General features: G+C 37.4%; 2 protein-coding genes across 5 annotated transcripts; one reads left to right on the forward strand and one right to left on the reverse strand.

Moving 5' to 3' along the window:
* Positions 1-908: 908 nt before the first annotated feature.
* LOC116257807 (serine/threonine-protein kinase AFC3-like) lies at positions 909-7,821 on the reverse strand. Of its 2 annotated transcripts, XM_031634805.2 has the most exons (12): positions 7,610-7,821; positions 7,061-7,235; positions 4,878-4,904; positions 4,617-4,770; positions 4,461-4,509; positions 3,744-3,858; positions 3,438-3,564; positions 3,230-3,375; positions 2,449-2,513; positions 2,249-2,346; positions 1,773-1,878; positions 909-1,541 (listed from the first exon to the last, which is right to left on the reverse strand). In XM_031634805.2, the coding sequence occupies exons 1-12, from the start codon at positions 7,673-7,675 to the stop codon at positions 1,404-1,406; spliced, it is 1,266 nt and encodes a 421-aa protein (XP_031490665.1). In that variant the 5' UTR covers positions 7,676-7,821; the 3' UTR covers positions 909-1,403. The 2 variants fall into 2 exon arrangements, 1 of the variants encoding a protein (XP_031490665.1); XR_004173476.2 differs by having other exon boundaries at positions 1,499-1,541; positions 1,773-2,346; positions 3,230-3,377; positions 3,473-3,564.
* A 4,408-nt stretch (positions 7,822-12,229) lies between these two features.
* On the forward strand, positions 12,230-26,935 carry LOC116256708 (casein kinase 1-like protein HD16). Of its 3 annotated transcripts, none has more exons than XM_031633151.2 (17): positions 12,230-12,399; positions 13,768-14,222; positions 15,355-15,480; positions 15,577-15,650; positions 15,812-15,881; positions 17,867-17,922; positions 18,010-18,081; positions 18,201-18,295; positions 18,448-18,514; positions 18,586-18,715; positions 18,802-19,020; positions 20,692-20,822; positions 24,078-24,252; positions 24,338-24,428; positions 26,140-26,297; positions 26,375-26,563; positions 26,637-26,935. In XM_031633151.2, exons 2-17 carry the CDS (start codon positions 13,842-13,844, stop codon positions 26,694-26,696), a joined length of 2,094 nt encoding a protein of 697 aa, XP_031489011.1. In that variant the 5' UTR covers positions 12,230-12,399; positions 13,768-13,841; the 3' UTR covers positions 26,697-26,935. The 3 variants fall into 3 exon arrangements, with proteins under 3 accessions (XP_031489011.1, XP_031488990.1, XP_031489000.1); XM_031633130.2 differs by lacking the exon at positions 12,230-12,399 and adding an exon at positions 12,428-12,745; XM_031633140.2 differs by lacking the exon at positions 12,230-12,399 and adding an exon at positions 12,428-12,728.
* Positions 26,936-27,234: the final 299 nt, after the last annotated feature.

The following is a 27,234-nucleotide window of genomic DNA, read 5'->3' on the forward strand; positions in this document are numbered from 1 at the left end:
ATGTTAAAGAGGTTCCCAGGGTTTATTTGATAGTTTTATGGAAAGCAGGGTGCTCATTAATAAAATCACAAAAGTGGTTGTTTTTTTCCATAACCAATAACCATAAGCAAATCGTAAGTCTTAAAGTGGAATTTTCTTAAAAAAATATATAACAATATTAGTGATAGGAGACTAGACATATAAACTTAAAAAATAAAAATAAAAATTCATTTACAAATATATGGGTATTCCTAAATTCTCCTCATATATTGAATGCTACGGTTTTCTACCCAACCCAATTTAATGTTACAAGTGCCAATGCCATAGTTTTCATCTAACTACTGATCGGAATTGCTTGTAATTAACAGCAAAAAAAAGATTTTAATTAGCAATCAAAATTGAATTTTGTATGCAATTTTACATTTCTTCCTAGTGAGAATCCAAATTAAGCATTAATAGCTAATTTAGTTATACGTAATGATTAATGATTAATCTATCTTATCAAATACCATTTGTCTGCTTTAACCATCTGAATTTCTATTCAGGAGGTTCATGTTCCATATAAATATGAAAGTTAAATTTCGTCTGATTTTTCTAAAGAACTACCTGTAATTCTAGCGTTAACAAATTATCAAATACCGGATGCCTCCAAGGTTGAATCGGCCACATCCGCGCAAGTAGGCTAATTTAGTAACAGACGATCGAAGCCAGTTCGTACGGGGGATTGCCTGATTCGATATTAACGACATTATCGGGCACCTATTCAATCGGCTGAACAAGGACTTGACGACTTAGTCGAATACCCAAAAACTGCAAAAACGACCAAAACTCCAATTATATATATATATATATATATATATATATATATATATATATATATATATATATGGAGAGAGAGAGCGAGGAGAGAGGATAAACATATTGACAAGTATTGAATTCGACAAGCGCAGAAGCAATTAGATATATGATCGTCGTCGTTACAAAATTTCTCCTGCTAACAGATGGTGGGCGTGCGTACACATTACAGAGCATTCCTTCGCCAATTTTCTTCTTTTGCACAGGAAACAAGATGTCAACCACCTGCAGTATCATGCTTCTGCTAGTCCACTTTGTTCTTTCGCTGCCTGAACCGTTCATCATACAATTTACCTGCAACCTTAGCAACACAACGCCGTCTAGTGTAATGGACTAAGCAGATTGCCTTCAAAAATAATTATTCACTCGCCATCTTGGACAGTTGCCGAGCTCACTCACCCTTGCCACAAGCAATTCACATGCATGCATATGTATGACCAACTACCTGTGCAAGAGCAACTGGTTGCAGCAGAACAAATGCCTGCATCAAGAGATTCGACAAGATCGAGTGACCGTCGTGATTTTCACTGAATTTGTGATTGTTCACAGATCCATCACCACATTATTTCTCATGTAGTGCCCTTAAAGAACGGATGGTTCAGCGCTTCATGAGCTGTCAGTCGCTCAGCTGGGTCAAATGCCAGGAGACCTTGTAATAAGTCTGTCAGCACTCCACCAGAGTGATCCACATGCTGGCATATCAGATTCTGCACAAGTCCGAAAGCAGGAGCATAAGACAGACTGAAACAATGGTTTCACACTGGGCATCCCATTTCCACATTGAAAATGCAGAACACTTGTGAATTATTCTCAGCTGCATACAGGTGGCTGCTTCATTCACATTGTCAAATATAATAAATATAGGACGTACATTTGATAGGCATGAACACGGAGTTAACTACAGCCAAAGCTTGCCTTTAAGGAGAAATGAACTTCACCTTCAGTCTGTCAAGTTTCCTGACTGCTCGGATGCTCTCTCTAGAAACTGCTCCCTCTGGCCAGTTCAACCTTGTCCCTCTTCGAAAATATTTCTCAGCAGATTGACTATAACAGCAAAACATAACACTAAAATGTCAACAACAGGGAAGAAAAAACACAGATAGCATCAGTAGCATTGATCGCATTGCACTCCTTCCGCTCTTTTGTCGTTCATTTCCAACCTTGCACAGAATTCCTTATAAGGACTTTAGCAACCACATAGTTAGAGCTCAGCTAAATAGACTGAAACCTGAGACATCTTCACTCCCCTAAAAGAAGGTAATGGTACCTCAACTACCCAAACAAGGAAACCAGTTGTCCAACACCCCTTTGGACTCCCACGAACAATATAGACTCAGCTATACCGTTAGAAAAAGGATGTGCAAGCAGGTCGATCATGGAGAAGAATATTAGACAACAATACTCAGACAAGTACCTAGCTTTCCTAACCATCTGCACAGGCAAGGGACCCAAAACTCTCTCCATCATAGCCAAATGCTCCAAATTCTCATGAGTTTGAAACAGTGTCTCCCCCTGCAAAAAATTAGCCTTTCAAAACATGTACATTAAAATTTCATGATCCTACAATCCCAATCACTGACTTCATTTCAAGCCAATGGAACATATTATACTTACTGAGCAAAGTTCAACGAGTATGCAGCCCACGCTCCAGATATCACATGGATAAGTCCATCCCAAGCCTAATAGCAAGAACAAGCTATAAGAGTCACAAAAATATTAACTAAGGTCATGCTCAAATGTATCCAAATGCTTTTACAATATCAAATGGCCCATGGCAGCAGCGAAACATTTAGTTCTTTACTTCTTTATAAGGCATGGAATTAAAAGCAAGACATAGCAAAGTGGCATTATGTAGATGATAAACAGACTGCTTTTTTATTTTTTGGGAGAAAAACACGTGAAAATGTCTCCACAAAATAACTTCTGAAATAAACAGAAAAACAAAAAGCCCACCCACCATTCCCTAAGTTTAACAACATATTAGCTCTTTCAAGCTCAGCCCACTAAAAAAAATCACAAGAATTTCCAACTTCCTAGGATTCCAGTTTCCTAGGAAACTAAAAAATGCATGATAAGCACCCTCTAGTCTCAGCAAGTTAGTCACATTATGTCTGGAAGAATTTTTAACAAAAGCGAAAAAACTGTAAAATCCAAAAGTAGGAGACTACTCTTTCCGCTAGGTGGAGAGGAAACAAGTTCACAAAATTAATGAAGTGAAAACAACAACGATGACCAGGATATGCACAAACACGCTTCTAATAACAGCTCTAAGATATTCTTTTGAGGACTTAGTTTCTGAACCTTCTGAAACACAACGACATTACGACAGTTTATTCCATCTCACCCAAATAAATAAACTTGATTTTCATTCACCCGATCAAATTAACCAGTTTACCTAGAATAACCTCAGGTGCACGGTAATGCCTTGTTGAAACAACAGAGCTATGAGCCTCATTCTCAAAGGTTGTGCTACCAAAATCTATCAACTTTATGGCACTCGACTTTGGCAAGTACTTAAAATGCATCTCACCCTGTGAATTCCTCTGTTGCCAAACATCCATTTGTTGGATAAAAATTACTGAATACCTGAAAAAAGAAAAAACTGCAGGGGTCTTGAAGAACTTATAACATGAAATACCTTTCTGCATGGAAGCTTCACATACTCAGAGGACACAAGAAGTATGTTTTCTGGCTTCAGATCGGTGTGAATTAGGTGTAGATCATGAATATCTGAATAACATGAAAAAGCACTAGTATTAGGTCAGATAACTAAAACATGATTGTGGATGACACCAAAGAAAATCAAGTAAGCTGCAAGGAAATGGTCATGGGTGCCACAGAATAAAGAAGATCATGGAGATCAGTAAAATAAAACAAATAAAAATAATAATTGAATCTAATCTACACACATGCAACAGATTCGAGTAGCTGACGCCCAAACTCTCGAACTAGATCAACAGGAAAGGGGCTGTATTTATTTCTCCGTAGAAAATCAAATAAGCTGGGCCCAAGCTTTTCACACACCTGATCACATCATCAAAGCTCATCTAAGAACACGTTTTAAACACACAATGTACACCATCTGAAACCATGAATTCTCAAATTCAAATTAGTTCTCATAATCTGCATATATATGTTTCAAATTAAATAGACATGTCTCAAAGAGAAATTACCCAAGATAACACACAGGATTGACACAATTCAGACTCCGCCAAAAACTAAATTATTTTTTAGCAGCACTCTGTCAATGGCAGTAAAAACTTGAACCACAGCATTTAAATTAGAATCATAGTTTAGTTTTTTTAGAATTAAAAATGAAAAGTCATACTGCATCTGACATTAGAAAAACAGAGAACTTTTGAACTTACAATTTTGTAGAAAAGAACAATAACTATATAAGACATGATTAAGAAGTAAATGAAAACCAGAAATTTTGAACAAGGAGGCCAAGATTACAGGCCTGCAATGCCAGTTTCCAACACAAAAAAAAAAAAAACTAGGGAAAGCATCTCTGATAAAACAAATATCAGGGTGAAATAAGCAAAAGCTTTATCATGTCCTGTAGGAAGTTGATTTACAAGCAAATGGCAAAAAACTAATAGATCACTTCAGCATGAAATACTTACAATACAGATATGATTGCGGTAATCAAACCAATTACGAATTCGTACGCAGCTGCAATAAGAACCCACAAACATGCAGAGATGAGCATTTGAATGCAGGAAGCCATAACAAAATGAAAATTTCGCATAATATTTCCAAAGCAATTAAAATGTACATACTGTAATCCAGTGATATCGTTCTTTGTAAGCCGGTTAAGGACATCAATTTCCACCATAGCAGCATCACGATATTTACGTATGCTTCTCACTACCTTGATTGCCACATACTCTCGTGCTTCACGATCCCAGCATTCTAGAACACGACCGAAGGTGCCTATAATTCAAACTTCAAAGGATTACCAGGACAACAGAAAAAAAAAAATGAAAGGGTGGGTCATGTTAAAATAAGCTTCTCAAACAACCAGAATACTTGCGATTTACCTTCACCAATCTTGCTCAGTATTTTATCTGCAAGATAGCAGAAAACATCAAAAACCATGCAAAAACATCGATAATAAAGACAACTATACAACTTCGGCAATCTATCAACCAACCAAAAGTGACTAAAAAGGAGTTCTGTATGATGCCAGTAATGGTATTCGCAACCATAATAATACAAACTAAAATTAGCATAACCACAATCATATGCACAAGGAAAAAAAACCAGTAAAAGGACAGCACTTAATGCATACATACAGGTGTGCACACACACACAAATGCATTTAGATGCACATGTGTAAACACCTGTACAAAAAGGATTTGTGGATTTGGATAACCAATATTCAATGAACATCTGACCAGTTCAGCCATTTTTTCCAATCTAACTTCATGGATGAGATCAAACAGCTCAACAATGAACATCTTTAGGTTTGAAAAAGAATGCCAAAATCTTATGCAACGACTAGATTTTATGACCCTCCAATTCTCAATCTACCATTGAGTTTAAACTTTAAAACCCTCATAAATCTTGATCTGTGCATCGGCTTTTCATATTTTTTAACCCTACAGATTTGGGACATCCAAAATCAACGTGAAGTCAGAAAAACAAAAATCAGCCAGACAATCAAAAATATTGGTTGGAAACACACAGACACACATAGAATTGTGGAGGTGGAAACTATGCATGCAAGTTGCAGCAATGTAACTGCATAGATATTGCTAAGAATCAGAAATTGAATCATATTTTCAACATAGGATCAAGGTATTTTCAATTTATCAAGATTTGACATAATATGGGCCCTTGAGTCTCAAATTTCAAGTCTTATAAAAACTTATATTCAGTTATGACCGAAGACTCATTCCTGGTACAAAATATATGCATTACATCTGTAAGTTTGATCTCTCTGTGTGTGTGTGTGTATAGCCCACATATGCATGGAGACAGATGCATGTATCTAATGAACCAGAACATGGCTATGTAGGTAGATTCTTACAGATATTAACTTAGCTGCAATTTTGAGAAACAACTCCAAGGCAACATAATTATGAAATGTTAAATGATAACTTGAAATGTGCAATTACTCATGTGTCTCACAAACATAAACAAGAAAAATACAAATAGCTACAATAGTGTGAAGAAAACCGCCTTTATATCGAAATGATGAGACACATTATATCACATGAATGGATAAAGCTAAAGCTAAAATGTTCAGTCGGTGGAGGAAAATGGGTCACAGGACTCATAACCACCAGATTTTGTGATGCATGTCTTCCTATGTTCATGAATACTTCATGATGTCATGATGTCTGGTCTTGCTGTGCTTTCTCATGTCAACATGGGAAAAATGTGTGAAAATGGAGGGTGCATGTACTGTTTAGACTATGAACATATCAACGGTTCAATGCTCAAGGAACTCTCCTCATTTCACCTTGTAAAAGTTCAACTTGTAAAAGAGAAAACGGATGGATATGATACAACAATTCTCAGGATAACCCATTTAAGGAGCCAAGATAACACCCTTTCAATCCTTGAAAGTCTGACCCGAGTGTTTCTTAGAATCTTTACACGATTTCCCAAACAGCCAACAGGTACTTACAAGATAAAACTCAAAAAAATATGCCTCCCGACAACAAACTGGAATCTTCTCTTCTTGCTTTCCTATTGCAGTGGAATATCCAATTTCTTGATTCAAATGGCATAGTCACGACTCGGGCATGTGTCACTCAGTGTTGAGTGTTGCTACCGTTGAAAATAACATGGACGTTTGCCCATCAAAGAAGAGGACACACCCTACCTCCTTTGATCTTCGTTCATAGAGTGGGTCAGGGCACAGGTGTTCATCATTCGTATCCACTACGAATGTCTACACGACTCCTTGTTTATCTGGAATTGTACATAAATGCTAATAGAAAATTCTGCCAAATAATCAAGCATACGATTTCTCCACTTTTTGTACCACAACCACCTACTCAGCCATTATGTATTCCGTGCTATGGGGTTCCTTCATTGTAGATTAAATACTCATATTTCATCGCTACCACTCCCTAGGCTAAGCTCCCGACTAATGTGCGTCCTCAGTGTAGGATCAACATCGCCAAGAAACAGAGATCACAAATTCACCACCAGACCAAGAAAGAAAGAAAGGACGGAAGAGATAAGGGGAAAAAAGGTTCAAGGGGCATACATCTGGGCGTTAAGTTCTCTCCAAGATCAAACACATAATGTCCCTCTCGATCATCATCCCGCATAGGAGGCGATGCCCTGGAAGAGCCCGCATCTGCCACAGCCAACCGGCAATCCACCCTGCCCCTCTCCCCGTGCTCTACCAAACGGCTGACACCCTCAGCTTCCCGACGAGCCTACACAGATCAAAACCATATCAATACCAAAGAAAATAAACCACTTCAAACTTCTTCTCCACTTTCCATAGCCCCACAGTATTCAAAAAGAGGAAAATAACTCTAACGAGCCATAACTTGCCGCACACCCTAATTAACCACACAGCTCGGCATGCTTTGTTATCTCGACAAACAGGGACAGCATCCAAACAAACAGTAATAAAGAAATGCTAACGCCTAAAAATAAGCAAACCCTAATTCTTCCACCGAGCAACCAATGCTTGCTAAACTTCCGGCAAGTAAACCATCAGCACAACAACGAGAGATGGGATCATCAAAAATGCGGTGACAATAAAAAACCTAATTTCACTTTAAATAGACCATAAGAGGCGGACCTGAGAAGGGGGAGAAGGGAGGACGTCCCAGGTGGGTCGAGGCCTCTTCCTCTCACGCCTTTCCATCTCCTTCGCCTTGCTCGCGAGGAATTGGATCGTTCCTTTCCCTCCTCTTTGTCTCCGTGCTGTCCTAGCGTTGCCTTCTAAGCAGCGCTCCGCCAGAAACACGGAGCCCCGGCGAATTCTTTCAGTCTGAAACAAATTTTTCCGGCTCCCGCAGATAAGAAGGAGGAGGGAACAAGTTACTGGATCTGCAGAACCGACCTCTGACCCGAATTTCGTGGACAAGTGGATCGTCTCCGATTTTGGGTTTAGGAACTAGTTTTTTTTTTTTTTTACCTAAAATTTTACATTGAACCCCAGCTTTTGCCTCTAATTGTGTATAACTCCCATTTTTTCTAAAATCATATACGTCCAACGTAAAACTTGCTCTGGAATTTGTCTCCATGTATGTTGAAAGGATGTTATATTGTTAACCAGAAGTTGACACATAAAATTCTCACAATCTTTCATAATGGACTATCAGATGGAGAACACTTGCTCTTGAAAGATAATACTTATTGCATATTAAAATTAGGTATTGTTGAGAGGTAGGCTCCCGACCTTTATTATTACCAAATCATAGCATATTTATAAAAAAAAAAAGTTAGGTTTTAGAGTCGAACATGAAATTTACTTCGTTATTAATGTTATGATCCATACTAAGTCAATAACTTGATATGGCAAATTCCCGATTTGCTTGGCCTACTAAAAGCGAAAAACTAAAAAACAATATTCAAAGAAGTTAATGTCATTGTCACCGTCACCGCTTTTTTTTTTTTTTTTTTTACTCATATGACATGAAACTTTGATTCACCGAGCAAACATAAAACCCTGAGACTAGTACTCCCACTTGTGAAACATTTGTCTTCTTTAGGCTTTGAATTGTAGTTTTTGTATTATTTTTATTCAATGATAATATATATATTAGTATTAAAAATGTAGTTTATATTCAAAAAACAATTTTTTTTTTTAATTGGTTTGTACCCGGGCTCGGGTATTGGACGTCGGGCCAACCCAAGCCCGAGTCTTATCCGGCCAGGCCGGCCCGATGCTGAGGTCTATGTTTGCCCACACTAGTCCCACCAACTATGTTTATTCTTTATATCAGGACTTGAAATATTTAATTGTTTATATATGTAGGTCTCCTAAAAACATTAAAGTTTTTGAAAAAATGTCACGCCAAGTATAATTTTTTTGGCTCAGCCAATGCTATCAGTTGTTTTGTTTTGCGCTAAAAGCTAATCACCAGTCAACCCTCCCCACCCACCCCAGTGGCGTTGATGTGTGACCAGGCAATTGCCTTGTTTGTGTGTACAATGTCTTACTACATTTTATTTATTTATAACTTGGTGTTTTTTAAAATTACAAATATTAAATATTAGTGCTCCTTAGTTAGAAATTTCTGGCTCGCATAATCAACCTACTTGGATGAATATTCTGAGCAATTAATTAAAGGGAAAAAAATGCTATTTTCAGCTCATCAACAACAAGTTAGACATAGACATCCCTTCATATATAATAATTCTAAACAATATTGGCATAATACAAGTAAAGATTATTGGGAAACAATAGCATCAAGAGTAAATTTTTTGCACACATGACATATAGTGTTTGCCAAGATATGGGACATGACCAATGCCAATAATGTTTTGGCGTGAATCGTTAACTAAATTAGTATTTTTTTTTAGTTTAGCATGTTTATGTGGCAAAAAAAAAAAGAATGAACGGCTTTTATAACATCGATTTTTTAATAGTAGACAAAAATAATGTTTTTCTTAAAACAACTTAAATTGAGACATATTTTACGTTGAATTGGTATTTATGAACACATTAGGATCCACATGCTGCTTAAAATATTTTTAACAATTATTTAAGAGGTTTAGGTTTTGTCACTCACTTAGCATGTGTGTTTGTGCATATATATATATATATATATATATATATGAGAGTGAGTGCACTAACAAAGGTTGAGAAAAAAACGTAAAATGTACATCAATTTTTCCTCATTATTTTCTCTTAATCCTCAATACAAATTAAATGGCTGCGTGACTTTAAAAGACTATAGTAACCATTCAATTTTATGCATGTATATAATATATATATATATATGTGTGTGTATGGTAATTATAGATTTCAGACCACTCAACATTCATCATTGAAATACTTTTTTATATATCAAAACGTACATATATTGTATTAAGAATGTTAATAAGTCAATTTCTCAAATTAACATGCTTCTATAGCAATAAAGAAACGAACATTCTAATAACTTATATTTTTTATAATATAACAATGATTTATTAAAAAACAACTTGAACTAAGACGTATTCTGTATTTAGTATATATAAACACATTAAAACGATAATATGTTGTTTAAAATAACTTTTTTATGATTTATTGAAAAACGACTTGAACTAAGACATATTCTGTATTGAGTATTTATAAACACATTAAAACGATAATATGTCGTTTAAAATAACTTTTTGCATTAATTTAAGACATCTAGTTCTTGTCCTTAACTGGTATGGGATGTATCGATTTTCCTATCTATATACACACAATTCTGGTAACGGGAGACAACTTAAAAGGCTAAAAGGGTCAAATCGTTACAAACTTTAGGGAGAAAAAGGTGGTTTCTTGTTTTAGGTACTGAGAAAACGCAATGCATGTAATTAACAAGTTCGTTTTTAAACATGGTGGAGGAAAAGGCCTTTTAGACTTTTAGTCGAAACTGAGTTTTCCTACAACCTTATTTCACTGATGGAAAAACCGTGTTTGGTTCCTAAACAGGTTTTTAGGTGTCACCCAAACACGGCGTTAGGTCCCAATCATACTTTGGCAAGTCAATGGTAAGGTTGAGCAGCGGGCCGGGCCGCCGTAGATACCTTGCTAGGGCCCAAAAAGAAAAGGCATTGTGTCGGCTGGATCCGGTTGGGCCCGATAAGCCGATGGGCTTGATAAAATTTGTAATATTTATTTCATTAAGTTATATATATAAATATAATATGTTAGTACTATTAATTATATTTATCTATTATTTTATATTAAAAACATGTATTTTTAAAAATTTAATTGGGCATGACTCGGGCTCGGGTTTTAATGGTCAAGCCAGGCCAGGGCTAGGGTTTCGGGTGTCGACCGGTCCGAGGAGTTGACGACCTTTATCAAAAAAGCCCCCAACTTTGATCAACAAAAAATATGAGTTGGGTACATGAGAAACAAAGTCATTGAGTTCATGTTCTAATATTGCCAATTTGTTATCCAAGCTTTTTCCATGGAGATGCATTGGTAAAACTTGGGCAGCTAGAGCCTACCCACATCATGAAAATTATCTATGATAACTTTCTGAAAGTAAGGAAATCAAGGAGAAGCAATGCAATTAATAGTTGACAACTTATAGATAATGACAGTATAATTGTATCCATGCACACCTATTGTTGTGGTAAATATCATACTGATAAGGCAAGAACTTGTCGCCTTCCAAACTTGTGAACCAAAAGAAACTCACGGGATTAATCTGAGTTAGGGTTTATTTGATGCAGTGTAACCTTGATCAAAACCAGGTTCTCCTCTGCCCGCTAAAACTGAGTCACCAAGTTAAAGTCAAATCCATAAATTGGTATCCCCATTTTCAATAGCACAAATCAAATTATATATATATATATATATATATATATATATAGAAATTAAGCATGGGCATCGAGCTGGTCTGGTTTGGCCTGGCTTGATAATGAGTCGGGCCCGAACCAGCCTGACATCCAAAACCTTGGCCCAGCTTGACTCGAAAAACCTAAGCTCAAGCCCGGCCCAATTAAATTTAAATATGTATTTTTAAATAAAAAGTCATATAAATATAATTAATCATAATACAATATTACATATATATATATAAATTAATAAAAATTTAAAAAACTGATTATCAAGTTGACAGAGACTTATCGGGCCGACCCGGGCCAGCCTGGGTTCCTATTTTCTGAGCCCGAATAGGGCCGGGTAGTGGGTACCCGACAATAACCCAGCTCGGCGCTTAAGCTTAATTGAAATCAATGGGTTCATTTCTGACACAGAGAGAATCCATTAATTTCAATATATATATATATATATATTGTTTTAAGTCAAATGAAGTTAGCTTTTATGTATGTTTGTCTCTTCATTATAAAGAAAGCAAATGATGATCTTAAAATTGACAAATTTAATGTAAATAGAAGAACCATAAAATGATTAAGAATCATTTGTTACATTTGTTCGATAATTCACAGAAAGCATAAAGTTTATTTTCTAAAGAAAGTAAATAACAGCTTGCTCATGGATTTGTAAATAATATCACACAACGAGTGAACATGTGACCTCCCATAAACCATCAATGAAGCTAAGCAAAATATCTTATAAATCAGTTCATATTAGCCCATATAAGGAGTTTTGTGTACTTGTTATTCTAATCAAACCCATGTAAGCGGTTAAAACGAAGTGTTACTGCGATATTTTCTTTCTAGGATAAACGATCTCGTTGTTTTTACAAGCAAGCGTTCAAGAACTCGTGGTTAAATCAACGAGCATCTAAAATTTTCCAGAGACAAACATGCGTAAGATTGTGGTGCTCCGCCTGGTTTGGGTTTGTACGAATGCAAAAGATTTCGATTCGTAAAAGCGTAGAGAAAAGAGGGAGAGATCTGGATTCAACCATCCATCCGTTGATCTCAGGAAGGACTGCTCCACGCTCCCGCGTTTGTGGGGACACTTGGGGAAAGGTATAAGTGCCTCACTTTTTTGTGCCTTTCTATTTCATCGTCCAATCTATCCTATCTCCTCCCCCCCTCTCTCTGCAGATTACTGCAGGCTTACAAGCCACCGCCTTTACCTTGCCTCCCTAAATCTCCATTGCATAAAGAAATTATCTTCCTCCCATCCCCTTCCCCTAGCGATCATCATTTATACGCATATTCCCTTGTATTCTCATTCTTTCCCTCTATGTCCGTCACTGGTGTGTTTCTCTAAGAGCCCGTAGCGCAAAAGGCTTCCGATCGTCACAACTGTTTTTCATACGGTTCACCCATCTCATCAGTTGCCTTCTTTGGAGGTGCTTATCGATCCAACGTATGTCTGGGCGTTAAGTTCGATCTATTTCTGTTGTTTTATCGATCAATAATTGCGTCAAACAATAACTTTTTTTGTCAATTATTACCGCTTTGATGTTGAATTTGGTGTATTGGATGATTAACTTTTACAAATTTTGATGTCTGTTTCGTGGGTCGTTAGAAGAGCTTGGTGCGAAGGACCAGAAGGAGACAAAGAAGATCATCTATTTGTTTTTTCAGTGTCGTTCTTTGCTCCTTTCTGACTATATCATGAATGATAAAAAGGAGTTTTTTGATCCTCTTTGATGGTTGTTGGCTTTTTTTCCTAGGTGGGTTATGGATGTTTGGTATTCTGTTGGTTCTATGTGTGACATTCACGTGTTCGATGTGGTTTTGTTTTGCAGACTGAATCATGATTTGGGGACAATCCTTTAGAAGCAAACGAAAAATCTTTTACGAGTTCATTTGATTTAGCTGCTTGTTGATTACCGTTTTACTGCATACCTCATGTGACAATAAAATTTAAGTCTATGAGCGTTCTTTCCCTTTGTTTGTTGCTCGTTAGCAGCTCTTTGTTGTGGATGTTGGTTGCAATATCTTAAAATATTATTCCTCGTAGGAGTGTTTTTTTCTTTTTCTCCTCTGCTGAAAGCCTGAAACCGTTGTTGATTTGGATTAAACATCTAAAATTGATAGTGGTTCAGTATTCTGCTTTTGCTTCTTATGTTAACTATAATGATCTTAATGCAAAATCGTTACAATGAGTTCCAAGTGTTCGTAAACATCTGTAATCTTGCCGTCGTGGCTTTTCTGGCAGTTAAGGACAATCAATCTTTTTTCTTTTTTTGTAATGTTTTCTGTTTATCCATGACCAATAACAGATTTTGTTCGGGATTTTTAGCTATAACTTATATCAAGGCTATCATACTAAGGTGTTGATGCATTTCAATAGCTCGTTCTTGTAGCTTGCCCTTGTTCATTCGAGTTGGCATATGAAGGAGTTATTCTTGTTTGATGATTCTAGTTCTATTGTTTGTTCAGCACGAAATTGGTATACCCTTGAGAAGCCTGAGTACCTGGGATCAGACTGGGGAAGTGGAATTTTGCATGGGGACATGACGCCTAGACTGCGAAGTGGAGCGAGGAAGCCTGTAATGAGACAGAAAGGACTCGGTGAACCAATTCCAGTTTTGGGTGCTCTTGATCCTTCTTCTGTTCCTGCAGCAAACAAACCTACTAGACGGACAGCTGGAAGAGGGAAAAATTGTGATGCTAGTTCCCCAGGTTTAGGAAAGATTCCTTCGGCGAAAAACATTGGCACAAGACAAAGAGCTGCTGGTCGGGGAAGGGGAGTTAAATTGGCCAACCAGGACGAGGATTTTCCTGGTCAAGCTGATCGCGTCCAAGGAGTTGGTTTGGATCAGAAAATGGAAGAACGTAGTGCAGATAAGTTAGTAGCTGAGGAGGAAGGAAGCACAGCCCCATTACCTGAAAGGGTATGAAATTAGTTTACTGCTATCAGTCATTATCTGCAACCTTCCTATTGTTTATCTTCTGGAGAATTAGGTAAATCATAAACAGTTACAGCAATGTCATGATTTATAGGAAATGAAGCAGTAATTGATTTTATCAGAGAATCTACTTTCTGGTCAATAAAATTGATGGAAGTATCTCTCTTTGTTTCTGACAATGATATAAAATGGAATTTCTTTGAATTCAAAACTCGTGGATTGTTTGAATTCAAATGTTTCTTTATTGGCTGAACACTAGATGAGACTGTTGCACCTTGGCCCTGGCTTGGGTGGTAAATTCCATTGGCCAAAGCCTTGGTATTGGATTTTATGGCATAACTGGATTATGGATCTGGTGGTTGCTTGCTTTCCAACAGCTGCTTAAGGTTATACTAAAGTAAATATAACATTCCTATAACCAATTAGTTGTAGAGGGATATGGTAGGTTCATTTATTTTAAGATTTTTTAGATTATTACTTTATTAGGTTATTCCATGTGTGTGAAATTTTCTGTCATTGAACTTTTTTCCTCTGGAATTTGAAATCCCGACCTCCATGGTGGATGGTTTGGTGTGCTTCTCACTCTAAAAAAGTCCACCTCCTTGGATAGTTTGGTCTGCTCCTCATTCTCAAAGCACCTACATGCTGCTGTGCATTTGCTTATCCAATTACAACTTCAAAACCATTTGTCTAACCAACAGTGATGAAGGCGCATGTGTGATTGTGTGGGCAATTGCACGTACGGATACACACAAAATGCTTACTTACATATTAGTTTTCCATGGCCATTTGCTTATTTACATATTGATGCCGATCAGCCACTTTACTATTTATTTGAAGGGTTTAAGATTTTTGTAGGGTATAAAATATGATTGCTATGTGTTAGTGCCTTCCAGTGAGAAATTTTTGGCTCTGCCACTGCCATCCAACAAAGGCAATTTTCTTTCTCATGTCTTCATATGACATCATTTTACATGATTAATAGTCTAAGAACTTACCATACATCATGCAAGATGATGAACATGGAAGACAGCAGAACAGTATCAACTCGCTTTGCTTTTGGCTTATCTTCATGTTTTATCTGTTCTTTATGAAAATTTCATTGTTTTCACTTCAGGTGCAATTTGGAAACTCACCCGTTTATAAGATAGAAAGAAAGTTAGGAAAAGGTGGCTTTGGTCAAGTTTATGTTGGCAGAAGGGTAAGTGTTGGGACAGATAGAACAGGATCCGAGGCCCAGGAGGTAAGCTTTGGAATGGAATTTTGAAGTTTGAACTAAGCAGTTCTTTCATCCACCGATTATATGTTCATGTATTGACTCACTATTGATTATTAAAAGGTTGCTTTGAAGTTTGAGCATTGCAAGAGTAAGGGTTGTAACTACGGTCCTCCTTATGAGTGGCAAGTGTACAGGTAGATTAATTTTTCTAACTTACATAGTTCTTCCTTATTGAAGCATTGGTATTGTTCATTTGTAGACAAAAGTTTGTCTGGAAGCTTTCCTCTTTTTTTTGTTTTCTTCTCTCTTTCTCGGACTATTATGAAATTTACCTTTTGTTTTTTTATTCTTCCAGCACTCTTAATGGCTGTTATGGATTGCCTTTGGTCCATCATAAAGGGCGGCAAGGGGATTACTATGTTATGGTAAGTTATTTTCTGATGATCTTCCAGTGTTGACGAATGCTAGAACCTGCATAAGCAACATAGAGTGGATGTGCATACTGCATGGTGTCTCATATCCAGAGCTTGACAGCCCTGTCAATGGCTTACTCTATGCAGACAAAGCCATATTATGATTGATAAGTTACTTTTGGGTGTGACGAGGGGAAAGTTAGCTTGATAAGAAATCAATGAACATTAGCAATGTTTTTTCATTGTGAACTCCAGGAAAGAAAAAGTATATCAAAGTGCATAAATTGAGCTAATGCTAGTGTGGTCATTGGATTGGGAAATTGTTCATGTTCTTGATTGCTTTCACAGTTTATAATGCTTTTCTCACTGGCTAGTAGGTAGCCAGCTGACCTAAGTCACGTGGTTACTTTGGAAACCCTGGGGACTAGTGCTAGTATGAAGGTGTGGGTACAGGGACACACCTGTGTCGTGTGTACATTTTACGTTTTTAACAAATTTTTTATTTTTTATTTTTTAAGCAAATTCTGCTGTGTTTGTTATATTTGTGAGCTGCATACGGACTATGAAATGACATGATTTGAGATACAATCATAAGTTTCATCTTCCAGTTAGGACGAACCAGGACCCCATCAATTCCAAAACCAACCCTATAGTGCCCTATAGTGACATTCCTTGCACCCTATAATCACATTCCTTCTCTGGTCCATGGTGCGGGGGTGGCTAACGCAAACAAAATTGGGGCATTTGACCGATTGGCCAGAGAGATCCGTTTGTACCCATCTGTCCCTATATGGAATGATGCTCTTTGTTATGCTGCAACCCATCTTGAGTCTCCACGACCTCTTTTCTCCATCCGTGACCCAAGAAGTTGGCTTTGCCAACATCATTAGGGTATCCCCTTTATTCTATGATGACTCCGGCATGGACTGGCTTTTTGGAAGCCCATTCCTGTCGTGCTCATGGGTCGGCTGGACTGCCAGTGATCTTCTAAAATTATTGTGCCTATACCCGCATCGTCATACCTGTACCTGGATTTGTACTTGCACCCATGTGACTTAGCACTTAGCAGCCGACTAGTCTGTGGCCACATAGTCTGTAGGGCCATGGGACGATGGCATAGCTGAGATGAGACCACGGAATAGCTGGCCGACTAGGTTGACTACTTGCTGCTAGGCCATGAATTATTAGTAGGCCTTTTGGGTAGGGCTGCACGAAGAGTCGAGCCAGCTCAAGCTTGACTCGAACTCGACTCGTTTATAAATGAGTCGAGCTCAAGTTCATTTGTATGCTCAAAATGTTAAACAACCCCAATTTGAGTTGTAAGAACTCAACTTGGCTCAACTACACAATGAATATTGAACTATAAGGAAAAAATAATTAAATGAGTAGCAACTAAACAAGTTAATCGAGTTAAACAAGTTACAAGAAATGAGACATGCTTAACATAAACGAGTTAAATAAGTCGAGTTGGAGCTTGACATTGTATTGTCAAGTCGAGCTCGAGCTTGTTTTGTCGAGCTGGATTCAAGTTCAAATCGAGTTTGAGCTCGAGTTTTTTGAGTCAAATCAAGCTCGAGCTGGCCCAACTCAAGCCCGACTCGGCTCGTGTGAAACCTTACTTTTGGCCTTTGGGTCAGTTTCATATTTTCTTTTTACTTTTCTTAGCTTTTTGTTGAGAAGATAAATTTCCCTTTCAGAAAGTTTTGAGTTACACATTTATATTTTACGGAGATATGTATATCTGTTAAACATACATACAAATAGGTATACAGAAAAAACATATATATTTGTATGCATATGTATACATATGTATATAGTTTATTTGATCCTTGATGACATTTGTATGTCTTTTTTTACTTTTGGCCTTCATGTTGTGTTGTCATATCTTTTATTGATTTTAGTTTGGTTAACCAACTTGAACCAAATAATCCTTCTTAATAAGGCCTTGACCGACTTTTGCCCAACTTTCCAGTTTTGACAAATTAGGCTTTCTGCAGGTCATGGACATGCTTGGTCCCAGCCTCTGGGACGTCTGGAATTCTTCTAATCAGGCGTATGGATGCATCTGTTTTGTCTCTAGCTTTTCCTTTATTGTCTTGTGCAGTTTTTGCATTCTGAAGGTTTGCTAATATTTGTTTAGGATGTCAACTGAGATGGTTGCGTGCATAGCTGTTGAGGCAATATCTATATTAGAGAAGCTTCACTTGAAAGGGTATGTTCTGGTCGTGTTTCTTCATGGAGGCCATGGAAGAATTTGATGGCCTTCTTTTCTTGCTATTTAGTTGTGCAACATTGTTTTGTTAGTTTCTAATTGTTCTGTCTGCCATGCAGCTTTGTGCATGGAGATGTTAAACCAGAAAATTTTCTACTTGGTCAGCCTGGGACAGCTGATGAAAAGAAGCTATTTCTGGTTGATCTTGGATTGGGTATGTTAATCATCTTGACTTTTGCTAATGCCTTATATTTCTATGGACTAGCTAAAACCAATATACATTTGCATCTGAAGATACTTTATAATAGAGAATTGCCTATTTTCTTTGAGTGTTTTGCCACTTAATTCAACTTATTTCTTCTTTAGCATCAAGATGGAAGGATACATCATCTGGTCATCATGTTGACTATGATCAAAGGCCTGATGTTTTTAGGTGTGTATGTTGGTCTTCAGTTTTTATGGTTTCTCGGGAGTGAGACAATTGACATAAATTGAAATTTGCAGGGGGACAATAAGGTATGCAAGTGTTCATGCTCATTTAGGTAGGACAGGCAGTAGAAGAGATGACCTTGAATCATTAGCATATACACTAATTTTTCTTCTAAAAGGAAGGCTGCCTTGGCAAGGTTATATGGTAAGATAACCACTTATATCTATTTTAGATATTTACCTTATTTCTTTGCTGACTTCATTTTCTCCCTTTTGCCTCTAAAACTGCAGGGTGATAACAAAAGTTTTCTTGTTTGTAAGAAAAAGATGGCCACCTCACCGGAGATGCTTTGCTGTTTTTGTCCTTTCCCATTTAAGCAATTTCTTGAGATGGTGACAAATATGAAATTCGATGAAGAGCCAAACTACCAAAAGCTGATATCACCTTTTGAGCAGATTATTGGATCAGATGCATCATTGAGACCTATCAGGACTGATGGAGCTCTTAGGGTCAGTTCTTTTATCATTCTGACATATATGCTGATATTCATGACATGGTGGGGAAGATAAAAAGAAAACAAACTACGCACACACATAACTATGGTTTGCTTCATGAATAGGTGGGTGGCATGAGTCCAACTTTGTACCTGTGCTGATGCATGGTTGCTTACGTCACTCCTTGTGTACGTGCTTGGAACCATGCCTATATGTAGACATTGGTTATGGTTTTCTCTGTATATCAGTAGATGTGCATGTGTAGGCTGTGTTTTCTCTGTAAGTGTGCATGTGTAGGCTGTGTTTTTGTGTGGTAAGCCCAGGAAGTTGTAGTGCAATGACTGCTTTTGAGTGTCAGCTAATTGTATCCAAAAGGATGTCATCCCGGAGGCATTCATTGAAGAGTCAGTTTATAGACAATGGGTCGACTTTGGTTTAACTTTAAATCCATTCTAGGCAACAGTTCAACACATTCTTTTTGTCTGCTCATTGATGATAAGCTTAGTTGTTAAGGCGTCGCCTAGTGTGAACTAGCCATCAGTCCACATCTCACGCCTAAGTGATGGGCCTAAGTCAGTCATTTAGGTGTGGGGTGTGGGTTTGGCGCCTAGGCTGTCACCTAGGCACTCTTAGTGGCGCCTAGGCTGGACTGGGCGTTCTGGTGCCTAGTCCATTTGAAAGTTTGGGTGACTTTATCCTCTGATACTTGATTTGTTTTGCTTCCCAAGACCTGTTATCCCTTGAGTTTAGCTTAATTTTATTGGAGGGAGTCTGATTGATCCAGTGGTTGCAAAAGTTCTGTTGAAAACAGAGAATTTTTGCTATAAGTATCTTAGAAAATTACAATTCGTGCAGAAATTAGTTTGCTTACAAGGTCTATCTTTTACCTGAATTGATTGAGCTAGGATTGTAGGTGTGATTTGAGTTCTGCTAATGTATGCATTAGACAGCTTAAGTCAGAGTCGTGTAGGTGTCTTTTACAGTCTTTCAAATTTGTTCATATTCAGTTGCCATCTACCATAGGTCCAGTTTAGAATGCACATATTTCAAAGTAGGTATTATTTTGGTTATTTTCTGTTTCATGTATATTTTTTAGTGGTCAGCTTCAGTTCTACAATGAGAAGTCTATCATCTGGTTTAAATTCAATGCATTAACCATATTTTGCTGTTTTATAAGTTGATTTTGACTAGTCCTAACTTGCTAACATGCTGGCGCACATAAAGCATAAAGGTGACATTTTATAGGAGGGTCACTGTGACCCTGCTTCAGTTCTACAATGTTCATACACAGTATGGAATATCTGACTCATAAGATGCACTGTCTTACATGTACAACATCACCAGATATTTTAAAGATTGAAATGATCCATATCCAGTTTTTATAGGAGGGTCACTGTGACCCTGGTATGCTACCTCTGGACTGTGTCCCACTTGACAAGCTTGTTGGTCACAGACTGCTTATCTGGTAAATTCTGCTGTTAGCAGTAACAACTATTAAATAGTTGTGCATTGGTGCTTTTACTCAATCTATGGTGAGTGGTGAAATGATCAAGGAATGCATCATTTTTTGGCTTCAATGTGTACGGTCTGCAAAGTGCAATTATAGGCAAAGCTATTATGTTCAAGATTCCTTAGATATCCTTATCTTTCTTTACGTTTATTCTTTCTATGCTTTCATGAACATAGATAGGGCAGAAAAGGAGCCGTCTAGTTGTTGAACTAGAGGATGATGACCAGCCAAAAAAGAAAACACGCTTAGGCACACCAGCCACTCAATGGATCTCAGTTTACAATGCTCGCCGTGCTATGAAACAAAGGTATGTAATGGACATTTTAGTTATGATTGGGAAGTTCTATTCCTTGCTCTCAACTAGATAAGTGGTGTAGCATTGTGCCTTTGGAATTCCTATAACTCAAAAATTGGAAAACTGAAGGTAATATAAATCAACTCACTAAAAGGAGCCGAGAATAAGTATTTTTCTTTTTCTTTTTCCTTTCCATTTTACATCTGTGGCATGAAAGATGGTTTTTTTGATTGCTGGTTATGATAAATATTTTCTGCTGCTGCATGCTAGTCATGTGCATTGAAAAGTGTTAGGTTACTAAAAGTATTAATGTTTGCGTTAGCTTAGATTGTTGATTAGATGTCTTTTAATTCCATGATTTGGCAAAAGAGCTGGTCAAGTTTCTCGGAACATTTTCCTGCTGAATTGAAGCATGTTTCCTTTCCCGAGCAAGGAAAACATGTTATTCATCTCAGGAGCACGTTGTCAAAATTCATGTTAGGGAACAATGCTCTCTCACTCTCTCTCTTAACACACCAAGAGAAGAAAACCGAAGAAGACAAGGATTTACGTAGTTCAGAGACAGGGTTATCTTATGTCCAGGGCCATACAAAGTTTTTTTCACCGCCATAGAAGAATCAAAGAATACAAGAACCACCCCTCATAAACAAGGTGATTAGGGCAAACCCGCAAAAAAATTATATGAACGCCCTTACAAGCCTATTAATTATGGATCAGGCTTCACATTCCAACCATTCTAACATTAATGCCATCAATTTTTTTAAGTGATTTTTTGCAATGTGAGCATTTTAAGTTTCATGATTAGTTATAGTCCTTTTTTCCTTCATAAATAGCTCTATTGGCATCAGTGGCAATCATTTATGCGGCAATATAATTTTTCTTAGTAGACTGTACTTGCTGGTCATCATAAAATTGGTAAAATGGAAAACCTTCTGCATTTATATTACCTTGATTAACACTTCTCTATTTGTACTGTCTCTATCTATACGGGCTTTCTTCCACATTATGTATTAGATGGCAGTCAAGTACAGCTAAGAAAAAGTTGGTGAGTTAAGAGTGCTTCTAGTGGATGTATGTGTTTTTGTCCCAAAATTCATTTGGCCTTGGAAGCAATAGACATTATGAATGGGTGCAAGTGCACTCAGAAGACTTTCTCAAGGTTGATCATAAATATTTCTCCTTTTTTCTTTGGTTCATGGTCCAAGGATGGAGAGTGAGGGGCCTTGGACCATGCTTTTCTCAGCAGGCCTTTGCCTCACGTCTTGCAATGGGCTCTTCCTCTTGTATTGCTTCTGTATGTGTGAATGTATCGTGAATTTGTGTGAACCATGTCTGATCTACTTTATGACTCAACTCTGAGTGAACATATTACCTGGACCAGACATGGATCTGTTTCAGATTCACTAGTATGATTGCAAATATGTCAAATATGGTATAATATTTTTTTTCATTTTTGGCTGCACAAGATTCAATCTTCATGTATTCAGCTCTTCCAGAATTTTGCAGCCCCAATTGATTAGGTTTGCTCAAATCATGTTTGTTTGGATAAGTGCCTGATAGCGATAATAGTGGTTCGGGTTTGGGTTGAATATCCAACTGACACAAAAACTGTTTAACTTGGCACTTGGTGTAGAAAAGAGGAACCCAATTTCAGTTAAATTTTTGTTTATCTTGGATACAAACGGGGATACAGTTAAAAATTCAAATCTGATCAGATTGTTGTATGCAAAGATGTGTACTTAGACCTGAATGCATTGCTTAGAGGATTTGACACCCTTTATCAGAGCTAATGTGCCGTTTCCTGAATTCTGTTGGAAGAATGAGCATGTTTTTGTTCTTCTTTCCCTAATGGACATACTTATATGTGAGGTTCTTGGTTGGATCCAATCTTATTATTTGGAGCCAGATTAAGTTTAATGTTTGGATATTAGAACTGAAAGAAGCCTTAATCTGACTTTTGGTTTGGTTGGATCCATTCAGATTGATTTGGCAAGCAGTAGATGTGACCCGAGTCTGACCAGTTTACTTCGCTACTACAGACCTGCATGGAACCAAGTCTGGTTTTATTTGTTGCTGAAAGGATGTAAGACTAGTTAAATCTTGGAAAGTCTAGCTAGGACTGTCCAAATAAATCTTTTTCATATCATACTTGGGTAAATATAAACCTAGATCAAATATTATCTAAGTAGGCCTGCCAACCAAATGGGCCTGGATTTCCTCATACTCAGGCGAGATTTGATCTGGATCTGTTTTGATCGAGTCCTTGATGTACCTAGGCTTCTCTTGATCTGAGATTTCATTTGATGAGGTTTGTTGAGTACACAAGACCCGGCTCTCATTGGACATGTGATTAGATGAACTTAGATCTGATTTAAAATGGGATCCCAATTGAACTCTAGTGCGTTGGGTCTAGGTCTAAATGCATGTGGTGTAACCATAACTCAAAGTAACTGGATAAGGCAATTTCAATTTTAAGGGCTTGGAAAAAACATTTTGCTCAGGATATCTAAGCCGCCTGGTGTGGTCTAAAGTCTGAAATAGGAAAGCCTTGGACCATGAGGTTATCAAGTGACCTGTTTGTGAAGACTCTGGACAGACTCTGGACAGACAAATAACGTGCTGGTCTCAGCCTGGCTATCATCAGTTTCTATAAAAAATCATTCTCGTGGTCTGCTTATTTCATTTCCACCTTTGGCTAAGGAAGTTGGGCAGGTCAGGCACTTGCGAAGCTCAGTAGCATGGAGGGCTGCTGGTACCTGGGACTTGCTCCTTTATGCATGTGTTATACACATTCATAATCAATTTTGTATTCGCACATGTATTTAAATGTGTTTAAATTTGTGGACCAGAGCTGGTGGAAGTCATTCAGAGAGCAAGATAGAGAGGAGACACCAAGTAAGGAGGCTAAAAATTTTGAGGGAGTCAACCTCTGACCCAACATCGTATTCTATTTAACAAAAGATGAAAATGGGCCACATCAACTTTTGAATGCACTTGGCTTGCTTTTAACTTGAGTCAGTTGTGCACCTGTTTTAGAAAGTAGTCTGGTTCGGCTGATTATACCACTCACATTTGCGAAGCCAGGGGCTGCATTGAAGGCACTAAGTAGAAGCACCTGCACCCATCGATGCTTTTTTTGGCTTGTCTGTGTTATTTAGACTCTTATGGTGACTTCTCATGACTTAGATGAGACATGAAACTTGGTATGCTTTATTTGTTAACAGCCTTATATGCAAGTCGAATGATGTATCTTATTGTCTAATGCAGGTATCACTATAATGTTGCTGATTCAAGGCTTCATCAGCATGTAGAGAAAGGAAACGTGGATGGCTTGCTTATTAGCTGTGTAGCTTCTTCATCCAATTTGTGGGCCATTATAATGGATGCAGGAACAAACTTTTCTTCTCAAGTTTATGAGCTGTCAGCTCTATTCTTGAACAAGGTTTTTATGGTTATTGTAGAATTCATTTTTTACAATCAGTATTTTTAGTGTTAGCTACTTAATGTTCTGATTATTTTCTTAACAGGAATGGATTATGGAACAATGGGAAAAAAACTACTACATCAGTGCAATAGCAGGTGCTAACAATGGCTATTCCTTGGTTGTGATGTCAAAAGGTTAGCATGAATGCTGAACCCGGATCCATTTTTCTTATTCTGTAATTCTTTTGTTAGTTTGTATGCACTGACTGATGAACATATATGCGTGCGGAATGATAAATTTTGCTTGAAATATCACATTTCCCTTTATTAGAACACAAATTTAGTCAGAAATCAACCATTTTGTTGATTGTCGTCATAAATTGACATTCTCTTGTCAGAGGAGATATCAAAATGGGATGATCAATGATCAATGTCCTTGTATGCAGAGAACTGTCCATTTTTGAGAATAAAGTGTTTTGTAAAGCTACCCTCTTGGTAATTATCGTCATTATTGTTGTTATATATATATATATATATATATATATATATATATAATATGTATGTATGTATATCTATATGTGTGTATATGTAGAGTCTTTCTTGTGTCTTATTTTTTTCTGTATTTTATGTTTTTGTTAAGGAACTAGTGCTCTGAGTTGGTTCTATGTTGATGTTAAGCATTTATTTCTTAAATGCTATACATTTTTATTATCTAGTTGTGCTGTTTGTGTTAAGCATTTAATTGTTAAATGCCTTTTATTTTATCATCTAGTTGTGCTTTTCTGACTCGGCATTGTACCTTTGTGAGTTTGTGAAGCTCTCAAATGCCAACTTAGTTTACAAGTGTTCTCTTGCCTTTTTGAAATTTCTTAACCTCCCATTGTTTGCTTAAAACCAGTGCCTGTGTATGTAGACGAGTTACCAATCTATAAGAACAATGAAATCAATGTCTTCCCAAATGAAGGGACCTTTTATTAAACGAAGAACATCGATGTGGACTGGATTGTTTAAGAGTCCAAAGTCATTTGCATTATACGAAGAAAGATATCAACATGCTTTCAACAATTGCCTTGCCAGTTTTATTGGACATATTGGATTAACAATTTTTTCTTGACCCGTTAACAAGCTTTTGACAAGAAAACTAAATCCACATCCTGGAAAGGAAAGCTGCATAAAAAATTTCTGCATCACTTGTTTATATAAGATGTGCCTCTCGTGTTTCCTGAAGCCTGTTATGCATACCCAGGATCTACCATCCAAAAGTCTGCAGAACTTGATGTGCCTCCTCGTTCCTGATAAAAGCTTTCAGTCATCTTGGTTTTTACATGGTTCTATGATGAAAAATACCTTCTCATTAGGGTTTTGTGGTGCCTTATGTTTTTGTGACCCAAATTCTCTTGCTAGTCAAATCTTGTTGCTTGAATCGATTGAACTTGAAGAAAATCTTTACCATACTCTTTTCTGTGAGAGTGCTAGTGCTGCACCCATGGAAACATTGGCTTTGTAACCAACTGCAGTAAATGGTACAGGAGTGGATGATGGCCATGTGAAATAAGTTTTTACAAAAGTAAGCTACCATACATAAACTGGTAAGCTAATAAAAAGTTCTAACTGTCGGTCAGAAGGGCTCTTACATCTTACTAAGTAGGTTGACTTGAAACTCCAAGTTGTTGGTCTGGTTTCAATACCTAGGTTGTGCATCGTTTGCCATTTGGCAATAATGCAGGAACTCTGGCAAGAGAGAGAGAGAGAGAGAGAGAGAGAGAGGTTACCTTGGTAGGTCCTGCACTGCAAGAACTTGCTGGTTTCCTTCATTATCAGGAAATGGAAAGCATGTGGTTGCTTTGTGCAAGGTGATAAATGCAATGCTTGTTATGCTAATAGTCCGCTACTTTTCCTGTTGTAGGAACATCGTACACTCAACAATCCTACAAAGTTAGTGACTCTTTTCCTTTCAAATGGATCAGCAAGAAATGGAAAGAGGGATTCTTTGTAACTTCCATGACAACTGCTGGAAACCGCTGGGCTGTTGTCATGTCTCGTAGTGCTGGTTATTCTGATCAGGTATATTTTTGCCAGTTCCCTAGCCGCCCAGATGGAAGGTAAATAAATGTTCACTTATTCTGTTTCTTGAGTTTCAGGTTGTCGAGCTTGACTTCCTATACCCTAGCGAGGGAATTCATAGAAGATGGGAGAGTGGCTATCGGATAACAGCAACTGCAGCAACATCTGATCAGTCTGCATTTATTCTAAGCATCCCAAAAAAGAGAATAGCAGATGAGACCCAAGAAACCTTGCGAACTACAGCTTTTCCTGGTATTCATGTCAAGGTATGGTGGCTTTGAGATTCTAAGTTTTGGTGTTTCAACATGGTGCTTGTATTTATATTCTTAATTGTTCCAGGAGAAATGGTCCAAAAATCTTTACATTGCATCTGTATGTTATGGAAGAACAGTATCCTGAGATTTGTTTCAGTGACAACATCAAATCAGGTAAGAAACTGATATTTCTGGCAATCTTTTTGTCTTCTCATAAAGCTGTCTGTCTTAATGAATGGCTGTTAAAGGGATGTAGTATGAGTTAGCCCTCGTGAACAATTCATCTTTGTACTGAAGTAAATATCCAATATCAACGAATCCAAAAAATGTAATCTTTTTCAAGAGAAATCTGAAATAGAGAATTCTTCCCCCGTGCTTATCATAGTTGAAGGCTTGAAGCAATTCATCTTATTTTCATGCCAGGGATTGGCTTTAGGATTTCCTTTATCAGCATGACTTTCCCGTTCACACTCTTTAGGATCAAATGTTCTCTGGAATCTGGATCGATATATATTCATTTTACCTGCCTTTTGCCTTAGACAAAAGATGACGGTTTGTATTCTTTGCAAAATGATCCTACTATTGGCAAAAATTTACATCTCAAACCAAACGCATAAATGTAGATGTGTGCGTGCTTAGATGCTGGATACTTTATCAGTTGTTTACCCAGAACCCATCTTTGG

Source organism: Nymphaea colorata, chromosome 1 (genome assembly GCF_008831285.2).
Source record: "Nymphaea colorata isolate Beijing-Zhang1983 chromosome 1, ASM883128v2, whole genome shotgun sequence".
NCBI lineage: Eukaryota > Viridiplantae > Streptophyta > Magnoliopsida > Nymphaeales > Nymphaeaceae > Nymphaea > Nymphaea colorata.

What these genes read in the sequence shown, in the direction of transcription:
- LOC116257807 (XM_031634805.2), bottom strand. Translation starts at nt 7,675, where the DNA reads ATGGAAAGGCGTGAGAGGAAGAGGCCTCGACCCACCTGGGACGTCCTC. An exon ending in AACGATATCACTGGATTACA is followed by an intron (nt 4,510 to 4,616) that starts GTATGTACATTT and finishes TTCTTATTGCAG; the next exon opens with CTGCGTACGAATTCGTAATT. An exon ending in GGAAACTTGACAGACTGAAG is followed by an intron (nt 1,542 to 1,772) that starts GTGAAGTTCATT and finishes GGACTTGTGCAG; the next exon opens with AATCTGATATGCCAGCATGT.
- LOC116256708 (XM_031633151.2), top strand. Translation starts at nt 13,842, where the DNA reads ATGACGCCTAGACTGCGAAGTGGAGCGAGGAAGCCTGTAATGAGACAG. An exon ending in TATGAGTGGCAAGTGTACAG is followed by an intron (nt 15,651 to 15,811) that starts GTAGATTAATTT and finishes TTATTCTTCCAG; the next exon opens with CACTCTTAATGGCTGTTATG. An exon ending in TCTGGTTGATCTTGGATTGG is followed by an intron (nt 18,296 to 18,447) that starts GTATGTTAATCA and finishes TTTCTTCTTTAG; the next exon opens with CATCAAGATGGAAGGATACA.